Genomic DNA, 16,611 nt, shown 5'->3' with positions numbered 1-16,611 from the left:
GCAGGCATAGTTAAGCTAGCTCCTTGGGAACTGGCAGCATCAAAAACATTGTGGGAACTCATATGTAAGGAGTCAGTTGCCCTGAAATACAAAGCAAAGTGAACTAAGGCTGACCATACCAGCAGCCTAAGCAATTGCCTAATCAACCCCCTGTTTGTAATGTTTCTGGGCTGTGAAATCTGATAACAGACCCTGGAGTAGTGGGGAGGAAAAGACAGAGCTTCCAACACCCATGTTTGTTTCCCACACCTCAGAAAGGAAAGGGAAATAGGGATGAAATCCGATGCAGCTCAGCTGCCCATCCCATGTGTAAGGTTATATGTCAGGAGACAACCATTTGTCTCAGGCATTGCAGACATCCCTGGAAAGGTAAAGATCTCAGCCATCACCTAATCCTGTGAACCACAGCACCCGATCACTTCTAGAGGCATACTCATTAGAAGGGAATAGCATGCAGAAATTCACTTATAGCATCATTTTGAGAGATTTGCTTGAAAGTCGTGCCAGGAAGTTATAGGAACAGAAGGATGCTGGAAAACATGTTTCTATTTTGCTCATCAAAACTCTCACCAGGTTTTCTAAGAGAGTTCAAGCACCATCCACCAATACCAGTTCAAACACACCCCCAGCCTCATGCCCACAGTCACCTGCAGGTTGGCACAGCAGCTTTAAGTCACATAAATGACATCTCCCATTAACGATACTAAGACACAGCCACTAAGACACATCCTCATGCTGAGCCCCGCATGCTGCAGAATGGTTCCTTTCTCCTCCTGGAGCAACCAACTGTCCTTACATGAACTCCTGATGAGGAACCCGAGTGCAGCACTCACTTGTACCCCACCGCCTCTACATCAAACACATCCTTGCTAGCTTAATAGGAGGCTAATTGTCCCTGATGAAGGGACAACAGTCCAACACCCAACAGGAGAGCAATTTGCACAGCCAAGCAGGGCGACCTGCAGCAACAGGATGTTCTGAAACAAGAGGACTGCAGCCAGAACAATCTTTTAGTGTCAAGCTCCCTGAGAGATAAGGCTCCTAATAAAACTCCTTCTGCTAAGTGCAGAAACTTGTCTTCGCAAATCCTGACACCATCTCCCAGCAGTGCCGCCTTGTCCCTGAGAATATGACCTTTTTGAGCTACAGAAACCAACAGGTTGTCAACTGAGTTCATCAGCAGCTAAGCTCTCAGGCAAGAAAACATCTTTGTGCCTGATGAGGGTGACAGAAGCAAGAGCTACACCTGAGCAATGTTCACATCACAACTGTAAACCCACCCTCTGCACCCCCCGAAGAAGCAAACAAACCAGACTCCCCCCACATGGACCATCTCAGAAGAAGTAGACTATAGGACATGTCATTCTGAATGTTTATTTATTTTGTCTTCAAAGAAGAGACCTGATGCAGCGCTTTCGTTAGAAAATAAAGTGTTTATTAAGAAACTAGACATTGAACACCCCTATAGTCTCTGTGAAAAGGGACCGTCCCATTTCCCATTAGCACAGGATGATAGTTATGGCAAGATAAGAATGCTCAAAGATGGAGGAGTCTCATTGACAGAAAATGAGGTAATGATTTACAATAATTAAAAATAAAATAAAATTTAAAAAAAACCCCATCCTTAGACTTGCTACTTAAAGCCACCAATTGCAAACGGCCATGACTGGCTTTCGTTTTCAGCAGTGAGGAACCAGAGACTTTAATTGGTGTTAAACAAATTGAGACATCGATCACAGTGGGGAGAACTGCTTTAAATTATGCTGTATGGTCCGGAGGATTTCTTCTAAGCAGAGATGGACCTGAGCTGCAAAATTCAACCCTTCCTCTGCTAGGGTGTTTGGATATAGGCTTCTGGTCCAGGCCCACAGATGTATCTCTATGACTGATACACACAGTTGAGAGCAGAGTCCCCTGAACAGTGCTAGGGAGAGGAGACAGTTCAGATGGACAAGACATCCCCAGGTCAGGTGGGCGACTTCCAGGAGATGGGGAAATTCAGTTCAGACAAGCACCCAGTGATTCACATGCTTGGCAAAACTCCTCCTCACTCTGTGAATCTGCAGAATTGAGGTGTCAATAACACATGGCCGCAGGTCCTCTCTGCTGGTGCACCTCTTGCATTTCCAGCTCCGATGCGGGCAGGAAACACTGTTGGGAGCATTGGTCATGGTTTCTGAAGCCATCCAACCTGAGCCAAGCCTCCTCGTCCTAACGCAGATGCCCCCCTAAGGCATGTCCATTAACTTAAAGCGATTTGCTACCGTTTCTCCTGTACTCTTCTATTGCACTTTACCTTTTTACGCGAATGAACCAGGAGAAGAAGCAAGAGAATGGAATATTCCCAGGGACATCCCTATGGGAAAGCTGACAATAAAACTTCCTGGCAATCTCCAGGGTGGTTCATGCAGGTCACCTGTAAAGGCAGGATGAAGCAGAACATCCCATTCTGAGGCTTCAGACCAGTTCTGGCGGAGGGGGACCGTGACTCTTTCCAGCGGCAGTGACCCTTCAGGGCTGGTGATTTAGAGACATCCCTGATGTGATAAGGTCGTCTCAGGCCACCAAGAAGGCAAGCAAAGCTGAGTGGCTGGTGAGAAATCTCCTGGTTCAATACTCCTCTCAGAAAAGGATCTGGCCACAGCTGAAGCTTTTGGAAGGTTTTTTTCCTCTAGAGAAAATCTGCCTTGCTTATAGGTTATCACTGACATGTGTGAGCAAATCTGTATTTCCCATACACGTGACATCCAGAGAGTCCAAGGAAAGCCCAGCAAGTTGCCGCAAGGGCAGCTGGCTTCTCTTGAGGACAGGATCAAAGGGTTTACTTTTCCATCTGAGAGGCTTTGGATGAAGTAAGACAAAAGTGGAATGGGAGAGGGGGAGAGAATATGAATATCAGCCAGAGAACAGGATCAATATTCCTGTTTATGCCAGAGAAGAAGCAACAGAATACTTATTTTTCCTCTCCTTCAGTCGGTCAGCCTCGAGCTGATGGTTCTGGGTACGTGACTGGGTTACAATCAATCTCTAGTTGGGTGGGAATACAGGGGAGAGCTAAAGGAGGCTGGAAAAGGCCCAGCAACTGGGACCTGCGTGTGTCTGATACACTTTTCCACTTTGCTTACTGCCCTAGTCCTGGCAAGGACACAGACCCTCCTGCACTATGGATTCTCCATCCATGCGGGAAGTCCAGGCAACTCCTCAGATAAAGCTCATCATTCAAGCAGCAGGGAGAGACCAGAGTACGACAACGATATAGTCAGATCCAACGAGCCGCTCTAACACACAGAGACAGACAGACAAACAAAAAAAGCCTCCTAGAATATGTGCACTTCAAAGATAACCACATTCTCTTCCTGTCAAAGAAAGATTTTTTTTTTTTCTTTCCATTATTATTCCTTCCAACATTATTTTCTGTGCAAGAACTGGGAGCGGGGCTGCCTTTGTTCTTACCAAAAGTCTTCGTTCTGCTTTAGTTTCTTCCAGGCTCCCCACCTCGGCTCGCTCTGGGAGACCTCCCGTGGAGGTGCCACATAAGAGGTGATGCCGGCATTCACTGGGTGTTGCGAAGACACAAGCTTACAAGGAAAACTCCAAGCAGGGAGGACATAACTAAAGATGTCAGTTTGGTTGGCTTGGTTGGTTTTGTTTTGTGTTTTATTTTAAAGCAAAAGTACAATTATTTACTGTGTTATTAGGATGACTCCTTTCAATTGGGTTTTAATTCTCTTTATTTGCTCTCATTGCTGCTGTTGTGCCTTGCAGGAATATTTAACGAACACAGCGACCATTGGAGGAAAAGAACAACCCTGTTATCTGGTGACAGAAAACCACAGTTTCAGTTGGCTTTAACGTGTGTACAGGCAGGGCTGTAGAGTCCTATTAGGAGGAGACCTCAATCCATACAGACCACGCTTACTGCTTCCCACCATTTTGAGGGCACAGCCTATAAACTTGACATCAGAACAGGGACTTTTAAGGAGTTTTTAAAAGCCATGACGTCCTTTGCTGAAATAAACACTGACATCCTCAACATAAATGCCTTGGTTAAGAGGTTTGGAATGTCCAGGGAGGCTTATTGGATTCAACATAATTTCTCTGAAACCTAAAGGGGAAAAAAAAACAGAAAAAAGAAAAAAGCAAAATAAAGTAAACGAAAAAACAAAAAAGAGCAAAACTAGAAAAAAAGAGAGATATCGACACACATGTAATTATTAAAAAAGAACCAAATGAATAACCAGCAAACATCTGCTGTTAAATTAAAGCCAAAATGCCCTCTCCAGGCAGGGCTACCTCGCTCTGTCTTTCCATAAAGAGCAGGCAATTATTTCATGTGGTGCGTGCAGGCACAAGTGCTCTGAGGACAAGGGGCATGCAAGCAGTATGGACAGAGAACGGGGAACAACTCTTTTCTAGAGGTTCCCACTAATCAGGGGTGGAAAAGTCCTAATTCCTACCTAGTCCATCTTTCCCCTAGGCAGGGAGTGAGGAAAATGGAGAATCCTTCCTATGTTTACTTTTCTCTCATGATTTATTTAGTCCGGCTTAACATTTCTGAAGCCAAAGAGTACCACTGCAAGACTGGGGAGACCTGACTCTCATAACTCTATAGACTTCCTTAGCCCCAGCTGTCCCATCTACCCTGAAACCTGCACACTGGAGGCATCTTCTTACACAAGCCCACCTCTTTGAAAGTAATTTGAAGGTTTAGGATTTGCCAGAAATACTGGCCAGATGAAAAGGAAAAATAAGTGGAGCAGAGAACATAGGCGTGCTCCTTCCTTCAGTCCCAACGAACTTACTGGACAAATACAACATTTTCAAGGACTGTATTAACCATCTCTTCATAATGCTCTTGCCTTGGGATGCCCCAGCCAGGGAAACCCACTACTAGCATATTTCTAATATAGAAATGATTAAATGTTAATTACTATTAAAGATGAACATTATTCTCTGAAGCTAAATAAATGCAAATATTCAGGACTTGTCAGAGAATAGTTCTCTGGACTGGAGGGAGCAAACCTGGTGTGGAGCACTGGATGTGAGCTCCAGGAGGGAATCCTTCTGCTGAGACATCGAGTCCCACAGCCCTCTCCTCAAGGTCTGACTGAAGGAGGGCACATTCTGGTTCACTGTTAGGACACAACCTGATGTTTAGCCTACATTTCCCTTCTTCCTGACTTGAACCCCTGTTTTCCATCACATTCTGTGCGAAGTCCTGCAAGTTCTTGCAGAAAAGACCCATGCATTTGTCTTCAGGTGTCAGCTCATAATTTTTTACTTTACTTTCTCAGACACCCGTTTGTAACAGTATTTCTACATCTGAGGCCATCCCAATGGACTAGAAAGAGACATGGCAGGAATAGGCATAGGTCATTGAAGATAGCTGCTAAGACTGCAGTGAAGTCGCCCTTAGCTCAGATCAAGTATGTGGACATAAGAGGCTTCTACGCCACCTTACCAAAATCCCCAGTACAGATCCACCAAGTTGCCAGGACCAAGACATGCATGGCAGGATCCTGGGGATTGCTCTAATCTGTCCCAACTTCTCATGGGCCCAAAGGGTTTTTCCAAGAAAATTACTGGGATGTCTTGGCTACACAATTGCTCTAAGGTCTGGAAAATGCTCCTGCTCCTCATACAGTCACAGGATCCTCAACAAATCGGGTAAGCCCAAGTCTGGCATCACTAGAGCAGCATGGAGCTTGGATGCCCTTGTGAATTGATCTCAATAGGAAAAGTGCTTTCCGCTAGGCTAGGAACAGAAAGTTTCTCACATCAAATCTACACCAGCCAGAAGATTTTTTTTTTTCCCTATTTCTTCTTTCTATTTTTTCTTTTATATCTATTTATATTTCTTCCCTGCACTATCTTATTCTATCTGCTCATCAAATGCACACTTCTTTTGATGAACCTGAGGATGCAGACAAAAGCTGTTTGTTTGGTTTGGAACTGTTTAAACTTGTTTGGGGGAAACTATCTGTTATTCTCAGTGGCCCTGAAGGGCTGATCCACATGGGAGAGGAAGCCAGGCTCAGCTTCAGTTCATGTGTCATACACAAAATTCATAGGCAAATTCCAAGTGTTGAAATATCATTAGTAGTGAGAAAGAGCCTAGCTCAACTCTCAGAGCCAAAGCAGAGTTTAAAGTGCTGATGCTTGGAAATGTGTATGTAAACTAAGTCCATTTCTTATCAGAGTCACTGGGAGACAAATAAACATGGCATCCCTGAACATCACTAGTTATCGTGTTTTGTTTTTCATAATATAAATATATTTTATGGCCACCAAAGGATAGCTGGGAAAGTCTATACTCAACAATACCAAGTATCTCCAAGGAGCACTCCTGTCTGCTTTATTTTCTTTGTATTTCTTAGCTCTGCTAAATTAAGGCAATTCCACTTCTGCCGGACCACATCCAACAGACCTAAAAACCCACTGGGGACACACAGCCTCAGCAAAGGGACATGTGAAAGATCAGCAAGACTTAAGGCTGGGGACACCGAGGGCTTTGCTCTTTGTTGTCAGCACTATGCTGTGAATCCCAGCTGCAGGGATTTCCAGTGACAGCAGGGTCTTTGCAGAACGGGACTGCAGTAGGGGTTACCCCATAACTGACATGCAGTCGCTACCAAGGGACGATGAGAATGTGGCAGGAGGACAGCCTACATTTCTGAAGCTTAGGGGCTGAACACACATACCGCTGACTTGGGAAAGTAATGCAGCGTCGGTCATTTTGGCATCCTCTCCTTCTGATTTATTAAAGTCCCCAAAGAATCTGAAAAAACCATGCTTCTCTCCTGACTGGTTTTCTCTCTTTCCTCCCTGCTGTCTCCCATATTGTACCTTCAACCCCATTCTCTTGTATGGAGCAGAAACCAACAAGGCTTTTGCTAGGTTTATGTCTTCGCTGTCAGATGTGAGATGGATGATGTTCACTGAGATGTCCAGGGTTAAAATGGGTGAATCTCAACAGGTTCAGAGTTTGGATGCTGCTATGACAAATGTCATCTTTCTACCATCAAAGCTATTAGCTCATGAAAAACTAGCTTGGAAATGTCTTAATGAGTGTGGGGGGGGTTGTTTTACTTTTTTTTTTTTTCCAAAAGAAAAAAAGAAAGAGAAAGAAAAGTGTTCACCTTCTTAGAAGGAGTTGGGGAAATTTTAAAAACAATCCCTTTTGTGGAGTTTCGCATTTGTCAGTGCTAGCTGGAAAATGGGAGGAAAAACACTATCTTTGATATTGGTTGTAGATTTGGAGGGAAACTCCAATATACAAGCCTGAAAATAGTAAGGAGGTAAAAAACCCCACCCTGTAGATTCAAATAAAAAGCATCTCCAAAGACCTACAAAATTGGGAAGGGTCTGACAGATTATTTGTGCTTCTCCCCACTCTAGTGAGACCACTTTTTGAATTAAAACATGATACTGTCTCTACTAATAGCCATGGTATGGTAGTGGAATAAATGTATGGAGAGTGTTGGAGAACAGGGAAGGAGGAATGAGCTCAGATTTGCTGTGCAGCTCTAACAGCTTGAGATGGAGGGGGCAGATGGGGCATTTCTCTAAGCAGGCTGGAAGGATGTGGCAATGAAAGGACAAGAAAATTGAAGGCAACCGAACCATGCAAACAGTTTTTGCCATCCACTTAGTCCTCCAGAGCTGTCTTGCATCTCCCAACACCCTGGCTAGTGGGTCTCAGCCACTCTGCCCCATGCACATACCCAATCCAGCCTACAGACAGTGCCCTGCAAGGAACACCCTTCCTCCACTGACTGAGAGCAAGACTAAGGAGACAAACCAGATAATTTCACCTCTCCTTCTCTGTTTGCCTTCTGGTAAAATTGCAACCATTCAAATATACCATGCTTATAGGGCTTTTGAGATCTGAGGCTGCTCCAGGTCACCTGAAAAGAGCAGCAGGGAACGTGACGTGGGGAGGTGAGGGAACGACGCAGAAAACGATGCACAACTCCTCACGGCTGCCCCATCTGCCACGGCAGGAGTGGTGCAGTCTAGTTTTGAAACTCAGGGATGGAAACTGCTTCTAAAACAGCAGCATGCATTGCTGTGGGAAGAGATGAGAAAAGCAACGGGATGCCATGTAACGCCTGGCAAAAATGGGTTAAACAAAACCAGCAAATTAGGGGCAACGAGCTGGCCAAACATAATACTGCTATCCACACAGCCCACGTTAGGCAACAGAGCTTTGATCTCTCTTCTGTGTTAAAGCAGAATTTATGATATACAGGAAAAGCAATAGGAGACTCCAACAACTGTGTACATTTTATCTTTCTCTATGCACAGATATAAAGTATGAATAGCATCAAAGAAGGCATGAAAACCATAAAGCCTGGCCCGCATCCAGAGCGAAGGAAAGAGCCATCCATCTACTCAAAGCCAGGACTGATACGTCTATATCTGAGGGGAAAGTAACACAGCAATCCAGGTTTCCTATCATGGATGGGTTCATCTGCAGGGCTATGATAAGAAACCCTCTTCCCCCCCCCCGCCAACATATAGCAGGGGGAGATGCAACCCAGCCTGAGGCCTTGCTTGCCACAACAAAGCAGGTCACAGAAGCTCAGCAGAAGCACACCATGAGGTTCTCCTTGATGCTCTCAGCTGCAGATAAGCACATCGTCTCCTCTACTGTCCAAGGTAAAGTCAAAGAGCCTAGACCTTCTCTCCTTTACACCAGCCCAACACTTGACCACAATGGAGAACCGCAAGAAAATTCAGCCCACAGATGAATTTCACGCCGATACACAGACCGCAAGCAGATCTTCAAGTAGATAACAGCTCTTTTAAGATTCACAGAAAGGCTCTGAGAGCTACAGAAATGCTTATGATTGTTCATTTTCATGTAAACAGGGTCCTTATTCCCCTCCACAGCAGCTCACCTTGTATCTTTGTTCATTTTCCATGGTTTAACCTCAGGCATAAGAGTCTCCCACTTTAGTCAATGAGACTTGACGTCACTGGAAACCTCTTGGGAATGTGCTAGATGGAGCTTTAGCTACAGTTTGTGGCATCTTCATCTTCTCCACGACCCAAAATCACGAGCAGGGGATTGCAGCACTGCATGTGTTTTTGAGCACAGGAAAGGGAAGAGACGGGCTGAGAGCAAGAGAAACAGCAGAAGCAAATGGGTCTAGAAGATCCCATTTCCACACAAATTTCTCTCATGCTTAGCTAGAGCAGAGGAAGGGGTAGGAGAATACCACAGGCACTCAACAGCTGAACAATGTTCCTTGAGAAAAGGGCAGCGTTCACAGCTTTCCACGCAGTGAACTCTTTAAGACTATGTAAGATTCATTAAACCTTTGGTCGGAGGAATTCCAGTATCCATTGCATTTCTACTGTTGCCGCCGTTAATGTGGGCCATGTCCATATTAGCCGGGATCACAAGTTTGTTTTCTCTGGAACTCTTTCATGGATGGAGTAGTTCCAAGATACTAAATGATGTAGCCTGATAGCTCAGGAGGCAGAGCTCCAAGATTCCCCACCGATCCCCCTCAGGAAAAGCCCCAAAGTAGGAAAGCACTTACCAGGGTATAAAATAAAAAATAAGAAGGAAAAAAAAATAATAAAAAAATCTATTTAAGACCAAGGACAAAATAAAAAGGCTATTTTCAGGTCTGAGATGCCCTGTGATTTGAGTCAAAGCTACCCTCCCTGTCCAGAGACACAGCCAATGCTTTTCTCCAGGCTGCACAGAGGTGCAGCTATTTAAAGCCACTCAGAGGCCCACTGCATGATGGAAGGCAGCCAGATCAGTTGGGCCTCATCGGTTTTGTTTTAGTTAGATTGAAGCCAGAGTATGTGAAATTACTTGTAAGAGGACCAGGGAAGGGGGAAGGACTGGGCATCCAGCAGTTTCACCCACTATATGCAGAGCTTAGTCTCTGCCTCATTTAAATCGTACTGGGTCAGAAAGAAAGTACCTGAGGAAAGAGGATGGCTGTTTTGTCCCTTGTGACACCCATGGCCGTGCAAAGGTGCATGGCAAAACTCTTGGGGTTTATAGGTCAGCCATGAGAACAAGCTGCAGGGAAGTGTTTGCAAAATGCCTGAGAGTTTGGTGGTAGCTGACATCCTGGGCATTATCAGGCTGCTGCCCTGCCTCCGTCCCTCTGTGTGCTTGCACCACTACGTCCAGGAGCCTTCTCCTCTGCAGTTCTCACCGCCTGGAGGAACAACCGCATCTCCCTGCCTCCGCGAGTCCCCATTTCTCACTGTCGCGTACTCTCTCTGCTTCTGCACTCCACAAAGCCCATGGGACCCGGTATGAAAGATCCCATCCCAACAAGTAATACATCATTTTCATCACTTTGGTTTTCAAATACATTCTTTTGTCAATTTTTAATTTATTTTTTTTCAAGTCAGCCCTCAGAGTGCTGCCAATTTAAGCACTGTGCACAGTGTTACAAGAGCTTCTCATTTCCACTTTGCCTGACAGGTATCCTCATCCCTCTGACACCGCCTCTGTTCCCCAGCTGCTTCAGATAGCAATAGTTACCCTAAGCGTTTTACACAGAGTTATTGAAACCACTGACTAATCTGCCCAGAAATGAATATCCACTGGGAAAGAATCTGGTTGGGCTCGTGTTCCTTAATTGTTGATTAATTCCAATTATGGTACAGCTGATCCACCAGTACCACAGATCACCACATCAAAGAGCCAACCAGCAAAGGAAGCCCCTAAGTTAGAACAGAAGAAGCCCTGTTGCAAGCTTCTTTTCAGCCAGAGCACGCTTCATAAACATTAATTTGTTACGCTTCGCTCATTCCCTGGGGAGGCAGGAGCTGTTATATTCATTATGCAGATGGCAAAACGGTGGCATGGAGCAGGACCATGGTTTCTCCAAGGTCCTGGACGAACCGATGCCACTCATGGGCACTCAACAGGGAATAGCCCCAGCTCCCAGGCTCACGTCCTCTCCAGGAGACCTGAGGTCTAGAAGGGGACAGAAGCACTTGGTAAAGCCAGATAGCCAGGATATGAGAGCAGACACCAAAGGAGAGACACACGGTGGATAGGAAAGCACACAACTGCTGCAGTCTGTGTCTGGGACCTTCCCTGCCCAGGCAGGGCCAATGATGCTCTCCAGCTGTTCAGAAGGCTGGTGGAGGAGCTGATCAAGGCCGAGGATAAATCCTTGCTTGCTCAAGTCTCTTTACTCTGCCATCTGCTCCAGCATTACCTTATGTCGTCTAGAAAGGCCAGAGCTGCCCTCCAGGAAGCCCAGGAGCAGTACAAGCCCGAGAGCCTGAAGTGCTGACAGGAGCATCCTGTGGGGAAATGCCATTTAGTGGAGTTTACAAGCTGAGGATGGAAACTGAGGAGCACGGGAGATCTTGGCAGGCAAGGAGGCACCGAGCACTACAGGGGAGTTGTAAACGGGAACAGGAAGAGCTGAGGGCAAAAACACAGCGAGAGCAGCAGGGAGCCTTGAGGAACGAGGTTTTGTTGATTTTTTTAGGCTGTTTGGATGCTGCGTTGTCTGGAATTATTGTCCTTCATCTGTGTCTCTCCAGCGCTCCTACTCTGCTGATTGTTTTAGAAATGAAGGCGGCCACCATGGCTCTTCTCTTGATAATTGCCCCACTAGATGGTTCTCAAAACAAGTTGCCTTCTGCACCAGAATATATCAGAAGAATGTCATTAATCTTCCCAGGGGAGAGCTCCCACCTCTAGATTTTGTTTCAAGACCATGTTTTGGTACCTGCCAGTGTGTGGCAAGCTCTAAAACACACACCCCAGGGCACAGGGACAGCTGTGCTTTCCCCAGGGGAAGAGGGGACAGCAAGCAGAGGAACATAGGTTTGCGCTGGGATCATGCTGCTCCTAGGGAACAATTTGAGTACTGCCCACCAAACGAATGGCAGGTATTTGTGGTGGCCTTCAGTCACTAGGAGGGGAGAAAGGGCTTTGCTCCCACAAAATACACGTGAAACATAGTATGTTTTTGCAAGAGAAGGTATGAAATGCCTGGAAAGACCCTTACAGCCTGCAAAGCAGAGATGAGATGAGTGGGAAGCCCCCCAAGCAGTGCTCCAGGGGGACTGCTGGGGGAGGCCACTGCTGTGCAAGGAGACCCCTACTCCACCGTGCAGCAGAAGGTGAGCTTTGCAGAGTGGGGAAGATCTGGCACATCACAGCAGGGCAGCAAATGAAGACCTAAGCCCAAAATGTGTGGCTGCTGTGAATTAGGAGTTTTCATTCAAAGGAGGGAGGAAGGACCAGGGTTTCTTTCCTATAAGGTTTTTCCAGCAAGTGGAATAGCTGTGAATTTTTGCTCTGGCAGTCAGCTCCAAGCTTAATGAACTACATGACTGCCAGACCCTTCTCTGACCCAGTTTCATTTTGGGTCTGAAGATAAGTCTCCCTCTCTCCCTTCTCCCTCTCACTTCAAGTCACCTAAATGCACAAGGCATTTAAAGCACTTCAGCCTAATCTTATTTCACACCATATAATTCTGTGCAAGCCTTTGTGTCTGCCCCACTGGTATCATTGGCATGTGCTGATCAAATATCAGCAGAGATGAGGGACAGGGAAGGGGCTGAGTTCCCAGGCCTCTGGATGGGGAGGCACTGCAAAATGGAAACTCCCAGGAACGCGACTGTCCAAAACCCATTTTCCCCCTGCCAGAGGATTTCACGTTTGAGAAAAAGGGAAACAGCTTTACTTAAAAAATAAGTTCTTTCCTATTCTCCATCATCTATCATCAGAAGTCCTGCCTGCCACCACAGCCAGGACATGTGCTCTTCTATGTACACTGCTTGTCGAAGCAAGAGCTGCCCACACCGGGGCAAAAGCATGCAAAATCATACACTTCTAATGGCACTGTCATACTTGTACGTGCAACTAAATGTAAGAGATCACAGTCCACAGCCCTGAATTCAACCTCAGTGTCAAAACTAGCCTGTGCACAGAGGAAATCAAGCTGAGCGATACCAAAAGTGCCAGCAGAAAGCAGGGAGAGTATGCACATAACCGGCTGCATGTGGGACACGTGGGATGGCCAGTGGGGAAGCATGCGAGAGGAAAGCGGAGAGCGATGCTGCAGCACAGAGCACGTGGCAGGGAGCAGAGGAGTGCCAGAGAGGGGCTGGAGAGAGCGCGAGCGCACACGTGTGGGGCTGAGAGCATAACGCTGCTGAACATTTACTCTCACTTTACATTACGGATTTAATGGCTTTTAACAGGAGACTTTGTAAGCGATCAGGAATTGGAACAAAAGGAGCTGGGGGAATAATTATTCTAACCAGGGGAGCTAAAGAACATGGCAAAATCGCGTGCTGAGCAATCATGCTAATTAAAGGCACCCAGAAGAATCAGGATAGAAACGCCAAATGGTTTTCACTCTGCTGCCCTAATCCACTAACTGCCTCGTCACTTTGACTCCCACCAGCTGTGGGAAGGACAGCTCTGGGTGAGTCGGTTTGTAGCAATAAAGGATGGAGCTAAACAAGTGACATGGGAGGGCTGGTCCCCTCTGCAGTGGGCTGGAGCGATGCTTGGCCTGCCAGACTGAACAGCAGCTGCTTTGCACCAGCAGCCCGGGGGGGGGGGGCAAATGCCCCCACAGCCTCCAGCTGAGCAGCAAGGATCCAAACACACTTCCCAGAAAGCAGAACAGCTGCTGGCAACTACCAGCATGAGGCTAAACACAACCCACAGCCACAACCCTGGTCCTTTCAGGCTGGTCAGCCCTGCTGTGTGACTGCCTCTCTGTAATTAGCTGCGTTACGTGACTCAGCACGGTGGTCTGTCCTGGGCTGTGTCCGGGGAGCATGTTTCCAGTGCCACACCAGAGCTCTGGCAGCACTGAACATACTGTTTCCCTGTCTCCACAGCTTTGGTCATCACTGGGTTGGGTCCATTCAGGTTGGTGCAGGGGCTTTCCAATGGGTAAGGACATCTTCTAAGCAGTGGGTATCATCCTGACCTTCTAGCACTTAAAATGCCAGCTGGGGTTCATGCCATGCTAGCATCAGAAAAGCAAGAACTAACACTACAACATGGGCAATTTTTCACCCGGAAAAAGTGGAGACTAGGAAAACGTCCTTGTTGTAGGGAAAGGAAATGAACACAATATTGCTCCAACAGACTAGAGGCTTCACAGACCCAAATAAAAACTCCCATGCACTCAGCCTGGTGTAAAACCCAAGACAGACTCCTCAAGGAGCTGCTGGGTCTCAACCTGTTGGGGATGTCAGGGGGAGATCTTCCTCGGACATTGCCGGAGTCCAACAGGGCATTACATGCCAAGGCAGACGGGTGCAGAAAACACAATTAACAGAACAAGACACACAGTGGTGAAATCACACGCTGAGTACAAAGAAGTCTCTCTCTGTCCTTTCCAACCTCCAGGACAAGGTCCACCTCTGATAACTGCTTGGGTGAGATGCGAGAGCTTTTCTCTCCAGCAGTGCAGACCTGGGTTTTGTTGCAGCAGTCGCCTGCATTGGCACAGAGTGAGAGCTGTACGTAGGCGAGGTGGGGCACCAGAAAAGCAAATGCTAACAATTGCCATCAAGTAACACCTTTCTATTTAAAAAGCAATGGTTTGTTTGTTAATCAACAGGTCCATTAACATGGAGCAAATGCTTCTCTAATGGATACCCACAGGATCACAGACTGAACTATTTGTGTGCGGCATCTTTTGATTGATTCATCCTAAAGATCATCAAGTAAATGAGAGAGGATGTAATATTTCTGCAGGAAACATTCCACAGCGGATACATTGATTGCGACACTCAGCCAGCTGCTGTGTGCCAGTATCTTCTTAAAGAGACTTCATATTTGATTCTCTGATTAAATATTTTGAAACCGAGAACAAATCAGGGATATTGGTTCGACTGTGCCAGGCGCTCAGCCCATGGAGACCTGGTATCCTGCCAAGGAGGATCACACGAGTGGCCAATGTCCAGCCTGCTCCCTTTCTTCCTGACCTCAAGGCTCATGATCCTGTTCCCTTGGTCCTCGTCCATCTGCACAGATCACTGCCATGCTTCAGCCACTCCGCTGCCTGGCCTCTTCCTGCCACCACTAAATCCTTCACCCAAGCCAAGGGAGCCTGCTTGGTGACACACCAGGAACACAGATCTGTTGACTCATTTATTCAACTCCTATCTGCAGCTAAAGCTGCAAAATCATGGTCCGTTTTGCCTGCCAACGACTCTCTGACTCCTGCTCTGTCACCACAGCAAATCCATTTTTAATCAAATGCCCAGTGAATGCCCAACGGGACAGGAGGAAGCAGGGCTGAGAAAGAGGAATACCCTGAGAACAAAGGAAGAAAGTCCAGGACCCATAAGGAAAATAGCAATGAAACCATCAGCTGAATAATTTGCCACACCAGCAATCCCAGCTGGAAGAGATGGCCCACAAGCCAGAACTAAGCACTTGCTGCAATCTTCAGTTTGCAAAAGCGGGTTCTTTTTCCCACAGACCAAACACTGGGCTGACACCTCCTTTGAGCTGCTGAAAAAACCACTGTCTTCTGAACAAGCTCAGCAAAAACACAGTGACACTTCCAGTTTATGAGCAAGCCCTGCCACTGCTCACCAAGCCACAGCCTTGGAGCTGTTGAAGCCACCCTGAATGAGACCAGCGGGGCCAGGAGACCCGGGCTGCTGCCACCACTTCTGAAATGACATGCTTATTTCACGTGCAAATGAGCCACACAAATTGAGACCAGACCCTCTTTTTCCCCTCTGAGCTACTCATAAATAACAGAAGCGTAAGACAAGTTAAGGGTCTTGAGGCAGGTGAAACACACAGGTACAAAGGACCGAGCATCTAACTGGAGACAAAAGGAGAAAGCTAAACACTCACCCAGGTCCCACGGGGAGACACAGCTAACCCTGCCCTCTGGAGATAAGCTCCATCAAGAGGGTGTCCAGCCTGCTGGAATAATGACTCCTTGAGGCAAATCAGAGGTGCCAGCAGCTACAAATGAGGGCCTTTCTCTGTTGTAGCTTCCATCCTTTCTCCCCTTCAGTACCGGCAGGAAAAAAAAACCAAAAAGAGCCTGCAGGTCCCATTCAGGCTGAACTATGTGCGCCATCACAGCCAGGCAACAAGGTAAGAGCTGCAGGTATAAGCTTGGCCATGGATGCTGGGCTCCTGCCCCCACTTCCTTTCTTCTCAAAGAAAATAAAATCGAGTTTGTATCGACTACTGAGAAAACGAGACAACATTATACAGGACACGACCCTCCGCAATCAAATTAGGTCATTGCAACACCATAACCAGCACAGAATATGTAGCCCTGATAGCATATAGGATCAAGGAGAATGATTTTATGCAGCAAACATTAAATGGCAAAAGGAAAATGAATCATATCAGGACATCAAGCATAACCAGAGTGTGAGATAAGTTTGGAGTGGCAGGAACAAGCAGCACTCCTGTCTCAGGGCTTCCCTCTCAAGCCCTTCCTGTGTCCCCATTCAAACTGGCCTGCCACTTCTCAGAGCTGGTCATTAAAAACATGGCAAGTGCTGGGAAATATCTTTGCCACTTGCTGCACAGCTTCCTCACTTCCCCTCCCCAGAGCTCCGACGGTTTCCAGAAGAGCAAAGCCGCTATTCACAGAGCAG

The 16,611-nt window shown here is 46.8% G+C and overlaps 1 protein-coding gene across 6 annotated transcripts in view; it reads right to left on the bottom strand.

The window, feature by feature from the left end:
• NTRK3 (neurotrophic receptor tyrosine kinase 3) overlaps positions 1–16,611 on the bottom strand; it is a 218,210-nt gene that overhangs the window by 68,876 nt on the left and 132,723 nt on the right. Inside the window, exon 13 of one of the 6 annotated variants that reach the window (XM_050903164.1) lies at positions 3,182–4,105. The exons of the other annotated variants lie outside the window; for them this stretch is intronic. Within the exon in view, the coding sequence (XP_050759121.1) occupies positions 3,987–4,105 (119 nt within the window). The 3' untranslated portion in view covers positions 3,182–3,986. Of the gene's footprint in view, positions 1–3,181; positions 4,106–16,611 lie in introns of those variants that run through there. 6 annotated transcript variants of the gene reach the window in all.

This window comes from Gymnogyps californianus, chromosome 11, assembly GCF_018139145.2.
Source record: "Gymnogyps californianus isolate 813 chromosome 11, ASM1813914v2, whole genome shotgun sequence".
Lineage (NCBI taxonomy): Eukaryota > Metazoa > Chordata > Aves > Accipitriformes > Cathartidae > Gymnogyps > Gymnogyps californianus.
The sequence above is the reverse complement of the archived record's forward strand: the minus strand, read 5'-3'. Positions and strand labels throughout refer to the sequence as shown.